This window comes from Mus pahari, chromosome 2 (assembly GCF_900095145.1).
Source record: "Mus pahari chromosome 2, PAHARI_EIJ_v1.1, whole genome shotgun sequence".
Classification (NCBI taxonomy): Eukaryota; Metazoa; Chordata; class Mammalia; order Rodentia; family Muridae; genus Mus; species Mus pahari.
Window position 1 is genome coordinate 70612927 of NC_034591.1, and position 20991 is coordinate 70633917.

A 20991-nucleotide genomic window follows, 5' to 3' on the forward strand; every position below is an offset into this window, starting at 1 on the left:
CTGTAAGTCATCAATAAATTCCTTTACTATATAGAGACTATCTGCAAGTTCTGTGACTCTAGAGAACCCTGACTAATACACCTACATTACAAAGAGAAAATAATTGGACAATAAAAACAAAGGGAAAAGAAAAAAATCTAAGATCAGACCAAAATTCAAATGAGTGCCAAAGCTACCAAAATAAAATGTATCACTGTGACTCTATAATCACATTAAGTGAAAGTAATTAATGACTTCTAAAATTTTGTCAATTGGGATCATATGCTTAGAAACAAAGGCTGCAAGTCTCCTGGCTCACCTGTGAGGGAAGCTAGGGCAGATGTCTCTCTTCTGAACACCTTAATCCATCTCCTTCTACAAAACCTGACAGTCTTATCTTTCTCATGACAGCCAACATGTTTAGGCAAATCAATCAGTGATTTTCCCTATCTCTCTCCCATATCTCGGTCTTGCTCTCAAGTAACTCGGACGAGTTTTCCCAGTACACCTTCAAGTTTAACAGGCCTGATCTCTGCTTTCCACTTCTCCCTTTTCTCTGCAGATGACATCACTTCCTCAAGAGAAGAAGGATCATCTACACAGTCGTCAGGTCTGTCCTCGTTTCCTTTCTGTTGCCCTGATAAAATGCCGTGACCAAATGCAACCAAGGAAAGGGTTTATTTCAACCTGCAAGTTACAGCCCATGGTCAAGGGGAGTCAGAGCAGGAACTGAGGCAGAGACCACAGAGGAGCATGGCTTGCTCAGCTTGCTCTCTTCTACCACTGAGGACCTGCCCAGGGGTAGCACCAGCTGCACTGGGCTCTCCCATATCAAACAGTAATCCAGAAAATAGCCTACAGACTTGCCCCAGGTTGTATGGTAAAGGCATTTCCCCATATGCCATTCTCTCTTCCCAGATCACTCTAGTCTGTGTCAAGCTGACAAAACAAAACAAAACAAAATGAAACAAACAAAACACCAAGCACCTACCCACCAAGTTGAACAATGACCTTCAGTTGGGTCTCTCTCAGGCCTTTGCCTCTGAGAAGTGCACCAAGCCCCCATCTTTCTTTTTCTTTTCTTTTCTTTTCTTTTTTTTTTTTTTTTTTTTTTTTTCAAGACAGAGTTTCTCTGTGTAGCCCTGGCTGTCATGGAATTCACTCTGTAGACCAGGCTGGCCTCGAACTCAGAAATCCGCCTACCTCTGCCTCCCGAGTGCTGGGATTAAAGGTGTGCGCCACCAACGCCTGGCTCCCATCTTTCTTTCTCTTTCTCCATCTCCAATATTCCGACACTACAAACTAAATGTTGTGTTTACTCTTTCGACACTACAAACTAAATTTTGTGTTTATTCTTTCTGTGTGTTGGTTAAAGTGCTAGAAACTGAACTTGGGCCTCACAAATATTCCAAAAGCTCTCTCCCACAATGCTATATTCCCAGCCCATTATTTGTCTTTTGATTCATTCCTCGCAATCTTTACCTTTCCTTGCTTTATCTCATATTTTCTTGGCTGATCTTCATTCTTTATTTATATGGCCATAATTTAACAAATTATGACTTTTATTAAATAGAACAGCTGACGAGCCAAAGTGATAAACATAAGCTATATGTCATTTGGTCCATAACTACCCATTTGTCTCTGTAATGATAAAGACCTAGAATTCTTTTCTGAGGAAAATTTAAGACTGCCTACAGGCCAAGTCCCTTAGGTCACTCACACAAAGTATGCTGGTCCTCTGTGCAGGCACAAGCCTCAGCAAGCCCCTCATTCTCTCAGGAGCCTATCAGGTCTTCCTCCAGTCCTCTGGCTTAAGAACAGATGTATGATCTGCCTCCAAGTAGCAACACAGAAGCACGTTCCAGTCAGTACTCAGAAAGCACACCCCAAGTTTCTCTGCTATCCATTCCTATAAAGGGCTGTATATGGGAACACCGATGAAGGATGCACAGTGCAACTGTTTATCCTACTCAGGTATCAGAAAAGAAAAAGAAGGCTGGGAGCTAATGGAGCACTGAAGGACAAATCTCAAAAGACACATCAAAAAAGAAAGAAAAGTACAATACAAACCCAGAGTCACCAGGTTTCTGTTTATTTGTTTGGTTAGTTGGTGGGAGGGGGGCAGTTGCTAAGAAGAAATTTTAGTGGATGTACAAAAATTTTCAAAAATGAAATCATGATTTTAGCCAAACACACTATGCCTTTAAGCTGAATTTAGAACATGGCCTCACCAATTTGAGGCTTCTGTACTACACACACTCTTTACACTGTCTTACCTCTAAACCAAACCATCAGAGAGTTGTACTCCTAGGCCAAGGATTTACAAATCTTTTCAATAGAGGATCAGACAAGAAATGCTCTAAGCATTGTGAGACATATGGTGCATGTTACAACTGTCATTGTGCATGGCTTTACAGGAGGAATCATCAGGGGAAATGCAATATGATGCCATTCCATGATTTTGTAAGCATGAGAAAGAATACTTATATAACTGAGACAGCTATCATGTCACTAGGCAATTATATTCTATACCATCATATACACGGTCCATCATTTACCAAAATATCACTATGAAGAGCATGACTATTCTTACCAATGCTGTTATAACATGACACCTGACCAGAGATAGCATGTAAAAATGTCATAACTATGCTCCATTTTTTAAAAGCATCTATATATAAATAGCAACTGATCAGATTTGTCTCACAGCCTAAAGAAGCCAACCCATGATATTCTGCCTCCCATAAGATGACTTGTCCTACCTGATCTGCTTCATATTTGAGCTAATGGGCCTTTTAAGATAGAACCCCGTGTTTACTGACATGAGAACTGTACCTACTATAAAGCATTAATGACTGCCTTACTCATGGCACCATTTCTTAAGCATCCTTACAAGTAATTTCATTAGATCCTGGTCCTACTAAGAGCTATCTATATCTCTCTAAAATTATTGATTTATTTTTATATCAGGAACACTAAAAATAATATACTATATCAGTTTTCTGGTTTTTCATTTGCTCACACAAACCTCAAGGCCATACAAGTAGCTCCTGTCCTAGCAGAGCTAGGGCTCTGCGGTGTGCAGGGGAGGCTCTGAGGCTAATCCTGGCCTCCTATAAGCTCTCCTGACCCTCCCTGCCTAGCATCTCCTAACTCACTTTGATATTAGTATAATGTATATGTCTTTGGATCATTTTATGCCTCCATTGATTTTAGAAGACAATATAAACTGGGAAAAATAAGATGAAAAGCAGTCCTGGGGCTGGAGATGGCTCAGCAGCCAAGGGTCTTCACTTGGTGCTTTCACGGAGAAGTTGGTCAGGTCCCAGAACCCACATGGCAGCTCACAACTATCAAAATCTCCAGTTCCAGGGGATCTGATGCTTTCTTCTAAGCTACATGGACATTGTGCACTCATGTGGTAAACACAGCAAGTAAAACACACACATATAAAATAGATCTAAGCCAAAGAAGAAGAGGAGGAGGAAGAAGAGGAGGAGAAGGAGGAGGAGGGGGAAGAAGAAAAAGCAAAAGCAGTCTTACTCAGGACAAATTAAATTCAAATAGTCTAAAATTCTATTTTAATTTATCTCTAATCTCTAGAGTTCTGCATTTTGTGTCAGTGCCAAAAGCTAAGAGTGATTCGTTTCCCTATTTAATGTTTCCCACCACAGAATTCTAGGAAGAACAAAACAACCAAATGGCAGTTCAGTTCGGTTCCTGTTTTGTTTTGTTAAAACAGGGCCTAGATCACATGGCTCTGACTGGCCTTGAACTTTGAGCAACCCTCCTGCTTCAGTCTCTGAACACTGATATTACAGACTAGTACTATGATACAAAATGTGAGAAGCCAAACCAAAAGTAAACAAGTGTCACTAAGCTGAAAGTTGGCTCTCACAAAGGTTTGAAGGTTTCATATAAAAAGCCAGGGCCAGGGAGGAGCTTGGCAGAGCACTTGTTCCATGTTTTTGAGGCCCTTGACTGAATCTGCAGTAGGGCAAGACATACATACACACCCATACAGAAGCAAAACTAGCTCATCTAGACCATTACACTTACTTTTCATTTTCTGCCTCCAGCAACTCCCTATATAAATAACTTTGAAATTTTTTTCATGCATCATTATTTTAAGCCATAGCTTTAGGAACAATATTCTCTAAAGAACTTGACATACCCACTGTTAAATATGAAAGAGCTGCATACCATCATACCATCGAACCTCAGCCATGTGTTCTCTTCTCTCTGCACAGCCTTTACCTCTATGTTTAGCTATACTTTCAGACATCTACATTAGAACAGATTTTTGGTTCTGCCTGCCCTGAACTGCTGCTTCTTTCCTTAAGAGTACCTCAGTTTTCCTTAGGACAATGGCAACTCTTGCCGTTCCCATGAAGCTCTAGCGAGGTTGATTTAGAACACTGACAAGGTCCTGGATAATTAGAGCGATTCCACACATACTTATACACCATGGAGACTGTCTCAAAATACACACAGAGCCCAAGCACAGACTTCAACAGTGGCAGCAGAGAGATTCCTCTTTCCGTGGGAGGGAGGGACTGGTAGAAAATATCTAAGAGCTGTTGGTGGCTGCTACAGATAACTTTTGCTTCAACACCCTACAGGAACAGTCTCTTAGAGGAAATTACCTCTAGAAGAGCAGGATATGCGTGAGAATGCTTGCCACAGCAGAGTTCCTACATGGACCCAGGTAGGCATGAAGCGAGATGTCAATTGTATCCTCTCTCATGGATAAAATAAAGCATAATCACTTCTGCTTTTTGCCTAAATGATTTGAGCTCTAATAGTCCTAATCAACTTATCCCTTTTCTAGGCTATTTATTATCTCCACAATCCATACACCAGAATCTCCTTTTCCCAAACCTCGCTCAAATGCCATCTGTAAGTCTGTTTTCACTCCAATCATAATTATTATTTTCTTCCTTCTATGTTTCTTGTAGTAGTGACTATTCCAACCTGCCTTGAATTACAGTTACTAATCTGTAAGGTCTTCAAAGACCATGGAGTATCTTATTAATCAACCCTTCCTCTGCAGCCTCCCCTAACCATAGAATCTACTGACTTAAACTTTTAGTCCATTTAGCACTCTGCCTAAAATATACAATAGTGTTACCTTTTCTTACTACCTATATTTTAAAAGATAAACTCCTTATCTCCTCTAAGACATATTTTCTTTTAGAAAAGAACTATTTGAAGCATATTAGAGGCTTGCAACATACATATATTCCAGGGGATAGGTCCCAGGGTAGCAATACCAAAACAAGTCTTATTCAACAAAAGAAATGTATGTGTATTTCTTTTCCCAATGGTAAAACATTACTACTCTTGATATTAAATATTATTTTTATTAACCCCTGTTAATGTTAAGAAAGTGATGAACAGGCTCAAAAGAGAACAGCTCACAAGTGGTATTAAAAAGTAAGGAGCTGCTTCTAGAGACAGTCATACTAGCTGAAGCAAGATCACAGCACTGAGAGGACATTACTTCTCTGACCATTGTTAAGTATGATGCTTTGGTTTATGCTTTGTGCTTTGTTTTAGGCATGACAAAGAACTAGATAACATCCAAATTACATCATCTTTTTCTCAAATTACATTACAAATGAAAAGCTTTGAGATTCCCCATCCCTTGGCTTTCATATAAAAATATAATTAAATATCTAATTATAAATTTGGAACCTGAATATATATGTGATATGTAATTTCACAATAAATGTGAAATTACAATCCCTAAAGTTTCTCCACAGCAGAACCAACTTCATATTTAAATTGGCACTAAATTATGACTATGAAAGAATACAAAGGAAAAGATACAGGACTCAAAAAAAAAGAAAACAGTAAGGTAATATTCAGTATTCTTGTGATGATTCTCTGAGCCTCATTTCCCCACCGCCTTCCCTAACATATCACAAGCTATTCGCTTTGTAAAACATTGGTTACTAAGGGAAAGGGTGATTATGAAGTTGGATAAAGCCAGAATGTCAAATTGCTGCTAATGCTCCTATGTGCTTTCTCTGGGATTTTATAACTAGACTATCACATACAGATCAGCAGCATACCACATCAGGTCCAGTCTTTAGAGCACACACTGAACAGTGATGCTCAGACACTTGACAAGCTGTTTCTGTACACTGGCTCCCTTACCTGACAAGACTGCTCAGCTTGGTAACTGATGACACCTCCATATCCTTAAAAGGGTGAAGAGATCAATGCGAAAAGTCAGACTCACTCTCTTTTATAAAAACTAAAGGCAGCAACAACTTTTCAAAATTATAACCCCAGCACACTTCTGTAATGAAGCACCTACAGAGCCTTGCCCAGAAAAGTCAGAAAGTTTGCCAACTAATCTACCCACTACCTGGTCTCAGAAATAATGTATCCACGTAAAACTAGAAGGGCCTTGTATTTTTACACGTAATGCAGTTAACACTGTTGCTTTGACATGTCAACAGCACGATAATGCTAGAAATGAGAACAGTGAAATAAACCACACGGAAAAGCAAGAGTTGTTTCTTAAATAATGTTTAAAAGCTAAGAAATTTGAGAGTTCCCTGAACTGAAAAGACAGCAAGAAAATTACCCCTTGCTATATGCCCAACTCTTAAACATGCACAGGGTTATAACTGCATTAAAGGCAGACTACACTATGCCCCTTACGATTGGTTTATAATCCCACAATCTCCTACAGTAGGAGAAATCAGTGTTTTGATAAATCACTTTAGCCTCAAGTTAAGAAAAAACTGAGAAAATAACACATTAAAAACCTATTATATTTCCTAGACATGACAATAAAATCACAAATGCTGAGGAAAAACAGACAAATTAAACTTAACGAAAACTTCAAATTTTTATCCAGGCAGTAGTGGTGCATGCCTTTAATCCCAGCACTTGGGAGGCAGAAACAAGTGACTCCCTGTGAGTTCGAAGCCAGCCTGGTCTACAGAGTGAATTCCTGGACAGCCAAAGATAGCATTCAGCAAAGATACACAAATAGTCAACACATGAAAGCTGATTCACATCAGCAGACACTAAAAAAAAAGCAAACCAAACTATATCGAAATAGTACTTTCTTTCCACTAAAATCTCTAGATCAAAAAAGATATTGGGTAGGTGTGGCATCCCGCTCCTTTACCAAACTCTGAAGGCAGATAGAGTCTGAGGCCAGCCTAGTCTACCAAGTGAGTTACAGGATAGCCAGAACGATGTAGAGAGATCCTGTCTCAAAAAACAAACAAACAAACAAATATATTAATAAGGGTAGAGCAGTCTGTAGAAAAAGTAGAGTCTCATACACTACCAGGAAACACATGAAGTGGCAGAGTCATTTGGAAAAAGTCTGGCAATTTTAAAAAACCATAAATTTACATATATGAGTCACTATATCCTCAAAGAAATACAAGCACACATTCATACAAAAAGTCATTCAGCTATTCATAGAAGTGCTATTCATAATAGCAGAAAAGAGAAAATGACTTAGACATCCACTAACTGGTGAATGAACAACAGTAGTGCACACACAGTGATGTATTTCAGGGTCAAAAAAACAGACTGAATAACTGACACATGCCACAACAGATATGAACCCTGAAATGTTAAGAAAAGGAAGCCACGTGTTACACAACCACACTCATCTGAACTCTTCACATTAGAAAACTGCATAGACAGAGAACATATTCATTCTAACTAGGCCCAAGTCAGGGAGGGAGAAGATAGGCTTGGGCGAAAATGGGCAGTGACCACTCATGGCACAGCGTTTCCTTCTGTGGTGATGAAGAGATTCCAAAATTACTGGAAAATATTTACCCAACTCTGTAACTGAATGAAAGAATGCTGGGTTATGAACTTTAAATGGCCAAATCCTGTGGCTACATTAAATAAATTTCAATAAAGCAGTTATAACTAGTAATATGTCTACAATATCATTCTTTATCATATTCTCTTGGCAAAAACATAAATGTTACTTGGTTTATAGAACCAACTCTTTCCCTGACTCAGAATTTGAAGTAAATTATTTTTAAGTGCAAACCACTACATAATGGTAACAACTTCACCAAGATAAGTTAGTAGGTGTATCAATACCTGAAGCCAACCACACATTGTGGCTCGAGAGGCAGAGGCAAGCAGATCTCTGTGAGTTTGAGGTCAGCCTGGTTACATAGAGAGTTCCAGGCCACGCAAGACTAATAGTGAGGCTCTGCTTCAAAACCAAAAGACATGAAGCCAGCACCAAGTATTCCGTTAGCCTCTCTGCTCAACCCTCATCTCCTGTTCTACTCCAAGCTTTCTCTGTCCTGTCAATCTTTCACTAGTTCTCAACACACTCACTTTCAGCATGATTCCTTCTTGTCCTACATCCCCTTGGTTTATCTGAAAAAGTCTTCCTCTACTCATTACAAGTGTATCTATTTAGCTTTACTAAATTCTACCAAACTCTAGGTTCTCCTATAATGCACCTACTAACACCAGTTTGCAATATTCCTCCCTTTCTGAATATTTACTTACAATAACTACTATACATATTGTTGTATCCTGCGAGGCGCTACCATCTCGCCAGCAAGAACGACGCGACACATCGTTAGGATCCTTCTGCAGTAAAGCTTTAATGCATCTCGAGAGGCAATGCATAAGCTACTCAAAAGCGAAGACCCCGAGGTGAAAAACCCTCTCCCTTATATAGGAAATGTTCTCCGCCTAGGACGTGTAGCTCCCTGGTTGGCTGCTCACTATCGGCCCAGATGACGCCACGGGACAGGCAGGGCGCAAGGGATGGAAATTTACCCGGCACATGCGCAGACCGCTTGTTTACCAGTTAGAACACCGGATGCCAGCGCAGTCTTGCCATGGCGATTGTGAGGACGGCTCCCCACAGTATCCACAATAACACTACAGTTACTTTAGAAGAGATAGTTATAGTTCTTTGCTAGCGCTTATAGAATCTAAGTTCTTCCAAAATGCTTGTGTTTATTTGAAGTGACTAGAGCTAAGGCAATGACAAATTTCATCATACTTTGATACTTCTTAGAAGGGGAAAATAACCATAGAAGGAGTTACAGAGACAAAGTGTGAAGCAGAGACTGAAGGAATGACCATCCAGAGACTGCCCCACCTAATCCATCCCATAAACAACCACCAAATCCAGACACTATTGCGGATCCCAACAAGAGCTTGCTGACAAGAGTCTGATATAGCCGTCTCGGGACAGGTTCTGCCAGTGCCTGACAAATACAAAAGTGGATGCTCACAGCCATCCATTGGACGAAGCACAGGGTCCCCAGTAAAGAAACTAGAGAAAGTACCCAAGGAACTGAAGAAATTTCCAGCCCCATAGGAGGAACAACAATATGAACCAACCCAGAGCTTCCTGGGATTAAACCACCAACCAAAGAGTACACATGGTAGGACTCGTGGCTCTAGCTGCATATGTAGCAGAGNATGGCATAGTCAGTCATCAATGGGAGGAAAGGCCCTTGGTTCTGTGAAGGTTTTATGCCTCAGTGTAGGGGAATGCCAGGGACAGGAAGCGGGAGTGGGTGGGTTGGTGAGCAGGGGGAGGTAGGAGGGGATAGGGGATTTTGGGAGGGGGAAGAAAAGGGGATAACATTTGAAATGTAAATAAAGAAAATATCTAATAAAAAAAAGAACTTCATCTTATTCATCTTTGAATACTTCATTGCCTTATCCAAATATCGTGTTCCCTTCTTTATGTGTAGTACAAATAACCGCATATTTGTTGAATTAAAAATGGACATTTTTGTTAAGTCTGAGTTTTCTAACTTTGCAATCTTTTCTTACTTAGCCTATTTTGCAATAATCATTCACCTACTTTGTTTTACTTTGATATGTGCTCCCATTAAATAGCATAAAACCTTAGAAAAATTACTTTTTCTTTTTTTCATCCTGATACAGTGCATAAAATAAGCATGTACAATACTAATGTCAAGAATCACCTTCCTTCACTCTTCTATCCTATTCAGTAAGGCAGGATTTCTAAAGCAAACCCAAAGCTCGATGCTGATAGGACCAGTCTTGTTGCCAGCTAGCTCTGGAGATCCCAGCTCTGCCTTCCTTTCAAGGCTGGAATTAACAGGCAGGCCACCCACCTACCTAACATTTAAATGGATTGTAGGTATCCAAACTCCTGTCCTCATGCTTGTTTAGCTCGTGCTAAATCACTGAGTCATCTTGAAACTTTGAAGAGATGGTTCTTGTCATTTGTTTTTAATCCACTCATACTTTGTACCATAAAAATATTACATGTCATTACAAACAAGCTGAATTGATGGATAAATAGGTAAAGGGTGGATGGAGCTACGGATAAGGAAACACACACGGTGAGATGTGATTGTTAGACTCTGTAGAGTAAGTACACTGAGTCTTTGCTGTGATGTTTTTAGGGAAAATTTCATGTTTTGAATATTTTATAATAAACATTGAAAAGGGAAAAAAAATATTACATGTCTATGTCCCTAATCACGGGATTTATCTTTAGGGTTAAAAGATGCACTCTAGGGCAGAGGAGAAGGCTCAGTGAGTAGAGACACTTGCCTCCAATGCCGATGACCAGAGTTAATCCCTAGGACCCACATGATAGGAGAGCGAGAACTCCCAAAAGTCATCCCGTGGCCTCCACACCATGAATGGCATGCATCCCACCTCACCCCTACACAAATAATATAATCTGCAAACAAAATCATGTCCTCTACTTAACAATGTCCTGTAAAAATATGTACCCAAACTGTAGTCCCTTTCCTTCTACCAATACTTAAAAATGTTCTATACATATAACAAAAATAACTAAAATAATCATTGGATAAAAAAAATACAAGCTAGTAATTTAGAATACTAAAATAAAATATTTAAACATATAAATGTACACTACATACACAGGATATGTTAAAATTGGAAGTTAAATTCTTAGGAGATGAAGGATGCTAATCCCACACTCAAAGTCCTAGGTTCAATCCCCAATTGATAGATAAATTCTTAGAATAAAAAAGTTTTAGGCATCAAAAGCACAGGATACTATGGCAGAAAAGCACTTGAATAGCTGTCTTGAAAGAATTCTTTTCTGGTTGCAAACATTATTTCATAGTCTAGAGACACCCTGAAAAAAGTAAAACAACTACTACTTTACTTTATATAAGAAACAATTAGTGCTATAACTGATCTTACATGTGAAAAAAAAAAGTCTTCTTCAAGAGTGTCATACAGTTTATGTGCACGTGGATAGGCTTATACCTAAGCCATGTTAGATGGCCTGTGAAAGCTCATTACTTATAGGCATCCTGGATAGCATATTTTAAATTTTTTTAATTACATTTCTCTGTGTATGTGTGTGTTTGTGTGGGTGGGTGTGCATGTGTGTATGTGTGCACACACGCACACACATTCACATGTGCCATGGGACTTGTAAAGAGATCAGAGAACAACTTGAAGCAATCAGTTGTCTTTTTCTGCCATGTGGGCTAGGACTGAATTCAGACAATTAGGTTTAGTAGTGAGTACCTTAACCCATTAAGCCATCCTGCTGGCCCAGACCACCCTTTTTTTAAGTAGTCTTTTAAAAGAAGTAGTATTCATGTTTTATAAATCCAAATTTTTATATACTGGAGTTTTTAAGGAAAGGTATATTTAAAAAAGAAGAAAAAAATGTTCATTGATATCATAAATTATGATCAAAATAGTTTAGCCTTTTTCTTAATCTCCAAGCTTTAAGGAATAGCTTAAAGACAAATATCAGTGCATATGAGTGCACGTCTTTGCCAGTACCCTGCTTGTCCCCTGTTTTCTTGGGACTTCTAATTAGGAGGAAACACATAATGACCCCTCTTTACTTCTGCTTCACATTAGCTCTCCTACACTCTCACCCTAGAGGTTCCAGATGCGTATCCATGAAGTGATTATGGTCTAGCCCTGACTCAGATTTGTAACAAATGTCCACATGGATCCTTCGACCTGTCATTGACAAGAAAAGCCAATACATGTCTTCCAGTCGAGTGAATTCCTTCACCTCACCTCAGAGATCCATTGCAAAGTCATACGGTTAGAGGTCTCCTTTCACAAACAATGAAAATAAAGGAAAAATGACCTCTATGTAGAAAGTGAAAACTCAAGTCACTGTACTAGTGACTAGTACAATCAGTTGTGACTAGTGACTAGCAACAACTGTACATGCCTTATATCAGTGCACAAACATTGCGCTGTGTGTTCAATAAGGGGTATCTTTGAAGCTTTCAGCCTAATTATCTCTAATTTTATTTGATACTGAATTACCCTTTATATATTGGCACACCAAAGTATCTCCAGCCACACCATTAGCATAAAAATTTTAAGAGTGAACTACAATGATACCAAAACAGTCATTAACTTGTGTCCTTGACTTTCCAGAAAAAGAAAGCTATGAAGCTAATAGAAAGAATCTGCTTTCTTTTCAAAGTTACCATAACAAAATGCAGCTCTGACAGCATCTGTGCAACCATTTATAAGTAAAACATAGCCTGCTGTTCTTTTTCAGGGTGGCATTTCCTGCTTTTTTAGCTACTGGTCTCAGATATATTTCTTTTCTAAAAGAATAAAGTGTTGCCAAAGAGAGAGGGAAAAAAAAAAACACAAAGTACATTTTTATGTTACAAACTATACGAAAATCTGTCACTATTTATGTTACAAGTCCAGTCATCAATACAGTGCTTTTTTTTTTCAATGTACCACTCAAAAATCAATTATATCAACTCATTTGTATAGAGGAGAGAGCACCTTTCACGCAACTAATATTAATGAGCAGACGTGACTATAGGATCTCCATCTGTTTCTCTGACAAAGCAGCGGCTTCTCTAGTCTCTCATTGAAATTCCATTAATCTGGTGCACCAGGGTCCAATGTGAAAATCAAAACTCAATCTAACCCTTTATCTGCTCTCAATAACCTACACGTGAACTCTGCCTGTTAGCACGCAGCAAGTTATGATTTTGCTATCCATCAGGCAGCTGGCCAACAGCAACAACAACAACAAAAGACAGAATAGAAGACAGAAACCAGGCAGGGCTGGAAACAACATGTCTGGCAGGGTCTGAAGATGTTGTTTTTGTTTCTGTTTTCATCCCCATTCAGTGTCGATAGGGTGTCTGGACTTTGTGAGATTATGCATTATTCTCCTTGCCTGTGATTTAATTGCTACCAGCAATCAAGTCGAAGCATCACTGAAGTGTGCTTGAATTTCATTAGAAGATATAACTTATGCTACTTTCCTACAGTACCTAATAAACCATAAAGAAACCAAAACACATATGGCTTGAGGGAATAACTGGAAAATTAGGTGGCCATTTGGGAACTGGGTGAACTTTTGAACCAGAGGAACAGAGAAAAAGAAATATTAAAGGGAAAGACAGACTTAGAATTCATAGAGATGTGCAGCTTTGACCTTTACAATACCTTGAAAATTACATTAACTCTATGAAAAATACATTATCATGCTTCGAGTTTATAATCCATCAACATTCAGATACTGCTAGTGCCTGCCACAAGGTAAAAGTCAAAAGGACAAAACAACAACCTGACTTGACAAAGGCTAAGCGGCTACAGTTATTGTTAAATACATTTTTGTAATTAACACATCATTAGACTGATAACAGGAAAGGAAATTATATTCCACAAATCACAGAGAACACAGACAAAAATCTTCGCTGCAAAGAGCAAATGAGATGCTAGGTTGCAGTGAATGTCCAGTGACTGTCTGAAAATGAACCTACCATGTTCCAAGAAAACATAAAGTTGCTACAATCCTATTACTAATATATCAAAATAAATCATAATAAAAGTAGAACATCTAATCTGCTCAAGAATTGCTTATGCACTAATAAATAAGCACAGATATTTAACAAAACTTGTGCTACACATAAACATGCCATCAATTACCTTTTAACAAGTTTTTTCATATCAATGCATTTATTTTGACTTTGAAAACACATGGAATTTTTTAAATTTGTTTTATATGCATTTATTGATGGGAGTGGTGCACATATGTACCAGAGTACTCATGAGAAGGTCAGAGACCAACTCATGGGAATTGGTTTTCTCTTTCAACCACAAGTCCTGGGGAAGGGACTTGGGTCTTCAGGCTTAGCAGCCATCTCACCAGCCACCAAAATCATTTATTCTTAAGAGAGAAAACGATAATCATAAAAATATTCTATAATTTAATAACAATTCACTTTTAGACTACTTCTGGATCATATATACTTAACTGTTAGATTATTTTTAAATTGCAGGTTTTTTTCATATTTAATATAATGGCCTCTACATATTAAAATATTTGTGCTATTTTTGAGAACTTGATAAACCTACTTGATTATATAGTAAATGTATGTTTATTCTTTTGAATATAAATGTTGTCTCTGTGCACATGTATGAATACATACACACACACACACACACATACACACACACGTACATAAGTTTTACAGAAAATCAAACCAAATAATTGAAGTGAGTCTTAAAACAGTACATCTTAAGTAATAATTCATTATTTTGCCTGATAATACTATTTCTACAATTATAAAATGGTAGAGATGAGGACAGAGAGGGTGGTACTTGGTTATGGACGGCAAGCACTGGTGAAAAGGAGCGTGCATCTTTGTATAAGACAGAAGACAGATAACATTCCTCCCTTTAAAATGTATTACATGTAAAAGTTAACACAAAATGGATGCAATTATCACTGCTACACATTGGACAAAGTTCTGGATGTAAAAAAGGACTGTTTTGTTCTGAATCAGTGGTTAGAATGTTTATCACTTACGCATGTACTTGACTTATCCCTGTTCTGCAATAGACATAATTTTATACCTCATAAAAGCAATTTATGTTTCCAAAGGGAATGATCTGGATAACATGGAATGTGGAGCGCTCTGATGCAGGAAGCACATTTTCATTCAGCAACTGTACTTAGAGACAGAACTGCACAGTCTGATCATCATATGGTGACAAAAGGCATCCTTCATTTCTATGTCTCAGTGAAACTTTGAGTGGCACAAATTAATATGCATGGCTAATGTACTGGTATGCATTCTTAATTTATATCTATAGATCACTCTTATGAGCTTTCTGGAGTGCAGAGTCACTTGACTAGCTATCAAAAAGGAGGCACTTGCTGCATCCTAAAAATAAGATTCATAAGTCTGGTAACTGTCCATAGGTTTTTAAAAATCACTAAAATATAAACAATCAACTCTACTACAAATTCAATTAATATAAGACACCATACTACTAATGCATAATATGGGGCAGGGTTAAAGGGTGATCGGAAAAATGAAAATGTACAGTAAAAAGGCATTTGATTAGGAAAAAACTATCTCAATATGAGAAGGTAATGTAGAAATAATCAATTTACTATTTTATGAACTCATTTTGTATTAAGTTTCAAGAAAAAATACACCAAATACCTTGTTTATTATTCATACAATAAATAATACAAAAAAACATTAAGGAACACAATCAAATATTAAGCAAGAATATGATCATATTAAATTAATCAACAAACTGTTACTAAGAACCTTCCTGTAATAATACCAGCACTCGCCTAAAAATTCTAGTAAAAAGAGTTTTCTTTACCAAAGCAGCAACTACACATTCAAGAAGCCTCCCTAGGACCACTGGAGAGAGCGCTTCAGAAAAGGTTCTGTGGAAGGTGAGGTGGCCCCAATTCCACACTTTCTGCTTCCTGTTAAGCCCACTCCCTCCATATTCAGCAGATCTATATGAAATTGCCAAGAGGTATATTCTATGAGAGGATGTCACATACCATCAGAGGGGCCATCATCATCTTTATCATAGCGCTCTGAGGCTAAGGAAACCGTGTCTGCAGGCCCAGCAAAGGGATCATCATATTCGTCCCCCTCCTCAGCATCACCTGTAAAGGAATCAGAGAAACGTCTTCTATCATTTGCCCACTGAAAATAAGGATACCCTGCCATAAGAGGTCAGGTTGACCATTAAATTTAGTCACTGCAATAGAAATGCACATGCACACACACACACACACACACACACACACACACACACAGCCACACACCTATTTAACTATGTAAAAACTACCTCTGACATTATTTTATATGAATTGTAATATAAATGACTTAGTAAATAGTTTTAAAGATCATCAGACAACTGCTTACTTATGACCCAAAAGAATTTAGTCCCAAGACCAAAATTTCTAGAAGTAAAATAAAAAAAAAAAAACTAAGCAAGACCAATAAAATAATGAGAATAACAAGAACTAAAAAGTGGAAAGAGCAACTGAGAAAATAATTCAGGTACTCCCCTTACCTATGCACCTATGCAGTCGTCTGAAACCTGTAATGAGGGGGCTGACTAGGAAAAGCCCAGGAATACGGTTTCCATTAAAAGTCATAGGATTATATTTGATAAAAGGAGTTACATTTTCAAGAGCAGGAATTCATTAAGCATAAAATGCTTTAAGAGTCATATAATCCCTCTAAATTCAAACACGATAACCTACAAACCTTTCCCGTTTTCACACAGTGATTTCAATCACTGGTTTCATGTGGGAGCCTGCTTCCTACTTGATTCTCAAATCCTAGGATGCTTTGTTAGGGATTTTTTTTTAAATGTGTTTGCTTTACATATTTAATCCCCATGATAAGAGCTTTGGGGTATTTTCCCATGTACTTGACTAAAATATTTTTTTAATGAATTAGCTATTTGCTAAGCTTGGTTATACATTTATTTTTCTTATGAATTCAACAGTGTAGAAAAACATATGCTTAATAGTATACTATCTGATAACAATTTAAATTATCTGTTATCAGTTGAAGGAAGTTTGGCTAAAGGGACATGCACATCCTTTGAAATCCATCTGATGGCTTCTTCTTATTTTTCTAAACATTATTAATAGAGGCTGCCTCTTTCAAGATAATATTGCCTACATAATTTAAGAATTAAATGTTGATTTCTATTTCTTTATGATTTTGCTATTTCATGTACAACCATCACCCTTACCCTCAAAACTGTAAAGATGGTGACATCCTCATGAAGAAAGACACCTATCTCATCATCCTTACCATTTTTGTCACTGATGCACTAAATATGGTAATATGTTTGTAATCAAAATTCCAAGGACTGCATATAGATGCTGCCACCTCTTTAGAACTCATCTTTTTCAAGACATTCAAAGTACTTTCCAGGACATTATAATGTCTCTCTTATGCATAAAGTTTTGATTTTAAAAAGAGTTTGAAAAAATGCTTCTGAAATATTCTGAACATGATTGTACATGGAATGTACAATAAAGATCACAAAATTCTCAGTTACTTTTAGTTGCTATGACCTATTTTTAATGAAGTAAGAATTATTATAATATTGATTCTCTAAGGACTCTTCATATTACACACTAAACAATAAACCTTGCTAAAGTTTGAAGGTATCAGGACACTTTATATATATTTACAGAACTTAGCATTCAGTATGTTAGCTACTATAACTACAAAAAACAGTAAAGCTAAGTAATACACAGAATTGAATTTAGATAGTCAGATTTAATCCTCACACTCTATATGGAAATGAACAGATGAATTAAAACTTTTTTTAGAGTTCTGAAAATCAATAGTTTAACTTTTGATAAGGCTATTGTGATCTTACACACATGGGCTCATATACCAATCTATATTCAATGTATATGATATATATAACAAAGAATATAAACACTGTAACATCAAAAACACTTAATATAAGAAAATATATTCTATAAAAATCGGTCACTGACATGTTGAAGACCTCTCTAGTTTTGTTTTTTTATATATATATACTTTTATGTTATTATTAAAATTAAATTGTCTTCAATTTACCTATTATAAAAACTGTAATTGATTGAAAGAATGGATTTTTAAAATTGGTGTGATATTTGTATTTACCAAAGGCAAGCTAAATTAAATAAGTTTACTTCCCTCCCCACACCACCTCTTGCCACCCCTCTCTGATCCCAAGAACTGTACGGGAATCTATACAGCATCTGTATGGGAAACGTATCTTTTTAAAGTGCGTTATATTGAAAGACACTATTTTTCAGCATGGCTTTACTGCACTGATGATCCATCCATCCATCCCTTTACCTTCCTCTGAGTTTGTTTTCCAACCATTTCCTTAACCAATAAAGAAGATAAGCTGTTCTCCTCTGAGGATCTTTAACTGAACACAGGGGTCGCTGTTGAGTAGCACACAGCATCTTTCCTCCCCAGGGCTAAGTATCTATAGCTATACCTACAAAGGATTCTATGAATTAAAAGGAAAACATTCAATGTGTGTTTATGTAATAAAATACTGAACTCCGAATCAACAATGGGCATCAGGTAAAAGTATCCAATACAATTTACAGACATAATTGAAAGCATTACAAACTAATCAAACATCTAAAAGAAAAGCATGCTCAAATGTAATGTCTGCAGAGTCATTAGTTGGCAGTCATTCTATTACAATCACACATAATGTCCATGGTGCCTTGAGCCTGTGCCAATGACAACAGCATAAATTTTGCATCTCATTTCTGTGGTCATAAAATTAATGATCAGTTTAAAAATACTTCTTTGTAAAAGTTATTGCGCAAAGAAAAGACATGAATGTGTCCCTGTTATGTACTCACAAGGATAATTATGGGGTTGTTGCTCATTAATACTGTTTCTTGTTTCCCTAGAAAAGCATTTGATTTATCCCACAACTTTCAAAAGTTTAATTAACGACACAAAGTTAACCATCTAAAAGACAATGATCCAAGGCTTCCCTTCCCAGTGTTTCAGTGGCAACTTCCAGGCTTAATTGCACCACCGCAGCACAGGCCCCTGATAACTACTTTGAAGTGTATAACACTGCTAGCCATCCCTCTTCACAGGGCTTATGATCAATTACCATTTTCCTGAATGCCTAGAGATGCAGCCAACAGTGACAGCACAGCCATGAGCTCTACCACCAATGCAGGCATTATGCCCAATTTATCACTTATTTTTGTCAAATAAAGTTCTATTTTAAATATAATCAGATAATCAGCCAAATATACCCAAAGTTTACAGTATAATTTGTATACATATTGGAATGTTATTTGTATTTCATAAATTTGTATAGCTGTTAACTTAAAGAAAATTATAACTAACATAATATTTAGAGAATAATTGTTCCTTCACACAGAGCATCAAGGACAAAATTTGGAGAGATAACTTTAAGTAAGAACAAATTAATTTCTAAATCTGTTCATTTGACCAATCTGATTTCTCCAGTAATAATACACAGTAAACATATAAATTCATGCATTTACTCTGTAATTTCTTTAAGAAATTACAACTAAGGAAACTTAGTTCCTAAAACACTGAATGACACAAGTAAGATTTTCCTCTCATTTTTAGAAGGCCAACTTAGAGCCAACAGACAATAAACATAATTCACACCAAACTGAGGCAGAGATTCAAAATAAGGGCATCATTTCTCTGGGACTACCTTGGAAATAGGCTCCTACCATTACAGGCCCCATTATCTCAAACATGCTTTAACACACTTGTACAAGCATGAGGAGGGAGGGAGGGGTGAAATGGAACTCCTTGAGTTTAATTTGCTCAGATTTCATTATGGAGTTAAGTTTCAATTGAGAATATACTATGTTAGGAAATTAAACCCAAAGACTGATTCTTCCATTAGTCTGAAGACTCCACTAGGACGAACTAAAATATATCCCCTCTTACCTAACAGTCTTGCTATTTTTACAAAGTGGTCCACTAATAAGCTTGGATAATACAAATGAGAAGGTCAAAGGAAATTGCTTTCTAAATAAATCTGTACATATTTAACAATACTGATAGAGTCGTAAAGACAAAAATCTATTAATTTTTTTTTTCACAGTTAGAGGGAAAGGGACTAAAGCTACTGCATCTAAAGCAATCCCGATTAAAAATTAGATGCTGGCCCAGTGCAAGGGCTCTGCTGGAAGTACATGTCGAGTATGCTGGCCCAGCATGGGAAGAGCAAAAGGCAGGGAGATAAAAAAAAAAAAATCTAGATACCGATAACTACAAATTTGAAAATTATTCTCTTGAAATGGTGTCCCATTTAATATCTACTTTTTGAACAACTTAGAATTTCTAAAAACTTCTTTCAAAACTGAATTTCTGAATCAAGATTAACTTCAATCCTCTTGAGAAATATAGTCATAATAGAGAATATACACCGAGAAGAACTTACTGAACATCTACTATGTGTTACTTACCTTATTCTGATAAATCTAGAGAGGAAGCAATACCTAAATCAGTACTGACACTAATACAAGGTAAAAATTTAACTCTTTGTGGTAAGCCTAATATGTATTAGAAATATGTATTAGAAAACTCTAGCTAATGATTAATAACAGTCTTTACAAAAATAGTAATGTGTAAACTGCAAAAATAACTATTTTAAGTCACTTTAAGAGAACTGTGACAGAGAACAATTATAAAATAATTATGTATTATGGGTAGGATGGTGTACATCCGTGATCCTAGCTCTTGGGAGGCAGAGGCAGAAAAATCCTGAGCTAGAAGCTGGCCTGGAATACAAAAAGAGATGCTGTCTCAAAAAATGTTTTAATCATATAGCATAATTCCAGTACGCAAAGACCTGGAGCCTACAGGGTTAGGGTTCAGGAGAGCACCCGGCAGTATCAGGATATATTGCAACTATGATAGTAGCATTAGTTACCTATCTTGCTCAAGAGGTCCAGAGTCACAGGGACCTTATTATTCTACACGAAGAGGCAATCAATGTTTCTAATGACTAACAGGGACTATACCAAGCTATATACTGTTTTCTGTCTAAATTCAAATCCTTTTTTTACTAAAAATGAAGGCATTTAGATAAACAACTGATAATTATTCTAAAGTTACAACTTGACAAAACTCAATGGTGAATCTATGCTCAATTATATAAGGAGAACCTTCAGAATAAAACCAATGGGGAGTTTAAAATGTTATC

At 37.0% G+C, this 20991-nt stretch overlaps 1 protein-coding gene across 1 annotated transcript in view; it reads right to left on the reverse strand.

Moving 5' to 3' along the window:
* Skap2 (src kinase associated phosphoprotein 2) overlaps nt 1-20991 on the reverse strand; it is a 154221-nt gene that overhangs the window by 121152 nt on the left and 12078 nt on the right. The window contains exon 4 of the mRNA XM_021190526.2: nt 15794-15901. Within this exon, the coding sequence (XP_021046185.1) occupies nt 15794-15901 (108 nt within the window). The remainder of the gene's footprint in view (nt 1-15793; nt 15902-20991) is intronic.